This window comes from Notolepis coatsorum (genome assembly GCF_963971535.1).
Source record: "Notolepis coatsorum genome assembly, chromosome: 3".
Classification (NCBI taxonomy): Eukaryota; Metazoa; Chordata; class Actinopteri; order Aulopiformes; family Paralepididae; genus Notolepis; species Notolepis coatsorum.
Genome location: NC_140167.1, coordinates 87,640,464 through 87,644,057, shown reverse-complemented (window position 1 = coordinate 87,644,057; position 3,594 = coordinate 87,640,464). Strand labels below are relative to the sequence as shown.

Below are 3,594 nucleotides of genomic sequence, written 5' to 3'. Positions count from 1 at the left end.
TATTTTCCATTTCATTGCTAGAGATCAATGATTTGTTTTTGTTTCATATTGTTTGTATTTACATGTTCGAAATAAAGATTTAAAATCAAATCACCTCCACCGTAGGTCAGAGACGGGATGTGGAGGACGCCAAGAAGTACATCCAGAAGATGTACGAGCAGCAGGCCCACAGGCGGGACAAGAGGGACGAGAGCAAGACGCTGTACCCCCACTTCACCTGCGCCACGGACACCAACAACATCCGCAAGGTGTTCAGCGACATCAAGGACACCGTGCTGCTCAAGTCCCTCAGGGACTACGGGATCATCTGACCCGGGGAGGAGGACGGGGGGCGGAGGGTGGAGGACGGAGGGGGCAGAGCGGGGAGGATGGAGGAGGCAGAGGGTGGGAGGACGGAGGGGGCAGAGGGTGGAGGACGGGATCATCTGACCCGGGGAGGAGGATGGGGAGGCGGAGGGTGGAGGACTGGATCATCTGACCCGGGGAGGAGGACGGGGAGGCGGAGGGTGGAGGACTGGATCATCTGACCCGGGGAGGACAGGGGGAGGAGGCTGGAGGACGGGGAGGCGGAGGGTGGAGGACTGGATCATCTGACCCGGGGAGGACGGAGGGGGCAGAGCGGGGAGGACGGAGGGGGCAGAGCGGGGAGGACGGAGGGGGCAGAGCGGGGAGGATGGAGGGGGCAGAGCGGGGAGGACGGAGGGGCAGAGCGGGGAGGACGGAGGAGGCAGAGCGGGGAGAACGGAGGAGGCAGAGCGGGGAGGATGGAGGGGGCAGAGGGTGGAGGACGGAGGGGGCAGAGCGGGGAGGACGGAGGAGGCAGAGGGTGGAGGACGGAGGGGGCAGAGCGGGGAGGACGGAGGGGGCAGAGGGTGGAGGATGGAGGGGGCAGAGCGGAGGAGGACGGAGGGGGCAGAGGGTGGAGGACGGAGGGGGCAGAGCGGGGAGGACGGAGGGGGCAGAGGGTGGGAGGACGGAGGGGGCAGAGCGGGGAGGATGGAGGGGGCAGAGGGTGGAGGACGGAGGGGGCAGAGCGGGGAGGATGGAGGGGGCAGAGCGGGGAGGATGGAGGGGGCAGAGCGGGGAGGATGGAGGGTAGGAGGACGGAGGATGTAGTAAACTGCTCTTCTTCCATCAGTCGTCACCGCTGACACCCGCCACCAGGGGCCGCTGTCCTCACTCCGCCTCCTCTCACCCCTCCTGACCCTGAAGGACCTGATGGAGGGAGAGGATGGTTGCGCTCCTCCGGTCATCTCCATCATCACCGCTAAACAGATATAAACTTTATTGCCATTTCAACACTGTTGATTGGGATTTGTCTTGGTGCCACGTACAGTACAGACAATGTTAAAAACATACAATATTAAAACACAAGAATACAATATAAAAACACAAGAGTACAATATAAAAACACAAGAATACAATATAAAAACACAAGAGTACAATCCCCACAATAAAGAGTTTTACACAAACAATTAAAAAGAAAAAATGCTACAGTACCTAAAATAAATTGCTCAGTGTTCCAGTTTTAAAGTGCATATTGCCTTAAAGTGCATGTTGGCTGGTGCTAGCCCTTGTTGTGCAAAGTGCCTGTACATTTGTACTCGAGTTCAGGTGACGGACAGCCTCGGGATATGTACTGTTTTTAAAACGGGATGTCCTGCACCTGAGACTTTGGAGTCTTCTGCCAGAGGGAAGGGGGTTAAAGAGGTCGTAAGCAGGGTGAGAAGGGTCCCTGATCACCTTTTCCCCTTTCCGCCGGATTTGTGTGGCATAAATGGAGGCCACAGAGGGGAGCTCACAGCCGATGATTTTTGACGCTGTGCGTACAGTTCGTTCTAAATGTCCCCTATCATGGACGGTGGTGTTTCCGTACCACACAGTCATTGAGAAGGTAAGGACACTCTCTACAGTGGCTCTATAAAAACTGAGCATCGCCTCCCTGGACACACCAAACTTTTTAAGCTGGCGCAGGGAGTGGAGCCTCTGGTGGGCTTTGCTAATTATGAGGCTGGTGTTAACTTCCCATTTTAAATTATCACATATGGTGATGCCGCTTAACTTAAATCACTTAAATCACCCTCCATCTCTCCTTTATACCCCGATCACCATCTCATAAAATCACACACATGAACACATGCCCAACCACACACACACACACACACACACACACACACACACACACACACACACACACACACACACACACACACACACACACACACACACACACACACACACACACACACACACACACTAGCCCCATACTAACCCTAACAACCACATCGATGGCAGGTGTATCATCCACTGGCAACAGCTTCATCATTATACTTTGTATTAAACAGACCATGATCTACAGCAGGGGTTCCCAAAGTGGGGGTCGCCAGATGATAAAAATAAAAAAAAGAAAGAAAGTAGAATCAGGCCAGGCCAATAGTTAGATAACCTAGGTGGGGAACAACCAGGAGATCACTGCAACCCACACAAGTTGGAGAACTGTCTCTCTCTATCTCTCTTGCTCACACACACACACGTCACACACACACACACACACACACACACACACACACACACACACACACACACACACACACACACACACACACACACACACACACACACACACACACACACACACACACACACACACACAAAGGGAGCCGCATGTGATTGGTGGAGGCGGGACCCTTACAAAAAACAAAAAATCCATCAAAATCAGTGTTGTTGCTAATCATACGCTAGCCTGTTTTTTTAACAATAATTTGTCATGCCATCATAAACACTGGCATTTAAAGGGTACAAATAAAAAAAATGCCTACACCAGAATGCAGGAAATTAAGTCTTTGTAACAAAATGTCCTGGTGGGGACCCCCCAGAAAAGTGGCCTGACTGGGGCTATATTTCGCACTATATTTCCTGGCCTGAACGATTTCCCCAGTCCGGCCCTGGTTAAAAGCCTCCAATGCTTATTAGTGTGTGTGCGTTTGAACATTTGCATGTTTCAACCATAATTTCTTTTTGTAAATGTTTAAATTTTTTTTGCCTCCTATAATAGTGGGGGTCGCGGCTCTCTGACACTGTTATTTCGGGGGTCGCGGCCTGAAAAGTTTGGGAACCCCTGATCTACAGCATCAATAGGGCTGTTAACACAGATGTAGAGCACTAGCAACATGAGGCATCATCTGTCTGTTACTCTCTCTGTTTACCAGCTCTTTAATGGGTGAGGCCGATTGCAGGTGTGAAGGTGTGGTATCTATTTTTCTAGCTCTATCCATCTCTATCATGGGATAATGTGAGAAAGTGAACTCAATTAGGCAGCTGAGTGGCGCAGTGGGCAAGGCGCTCGCCACTAACGCAGGAGACGCTGGTATCGAGCCCAGCTCTCGGCATTGCTACCGGCTTGGCCGGCCGTCATACTAACACAATTGGCAAGTGTTAGAGGGTGGGAAAGCCGGTGGGTGGGGATTGGACGTTGTGGACAGCGACTCCTACAGGTCGGTTGGGTGACGCCGGTGCGGCGGAAACAGGAAGTAGCGGGGGCAGCGTGAGCCTCCCACGTGTTACTCCTCGCCACTGAGAGTTTGAGCTGCTGCT

General features: G+C 52.6%; 1 protein-coding gene across 1 annotated transcript in view; it reads left to right on the top strand.

Annotated features, from left to right (window-relative positions):
• The window catches only part of LOC311225897 (guanine nucleotide-binding protein G(q) subunit alpha-like), a gene marked incomplete at its 3' end in the record, with an annotated part of 50,087 nt that extends 49,776 nt beyond the window's left edge, over window positions 1–311 (top strand). Inside the window, exon 7 of the mRNA XM_084311288.1 lies at window positions 106–311. Coding sequence (XP_084167414.1) covers window positions 106–311 — 206 coding nt within the window. The remainder of the gene's footprint in view (window positions 1–105) is intronic.
• Window positions 312–3,594: the final 3,283 nt, after the last annotated feature.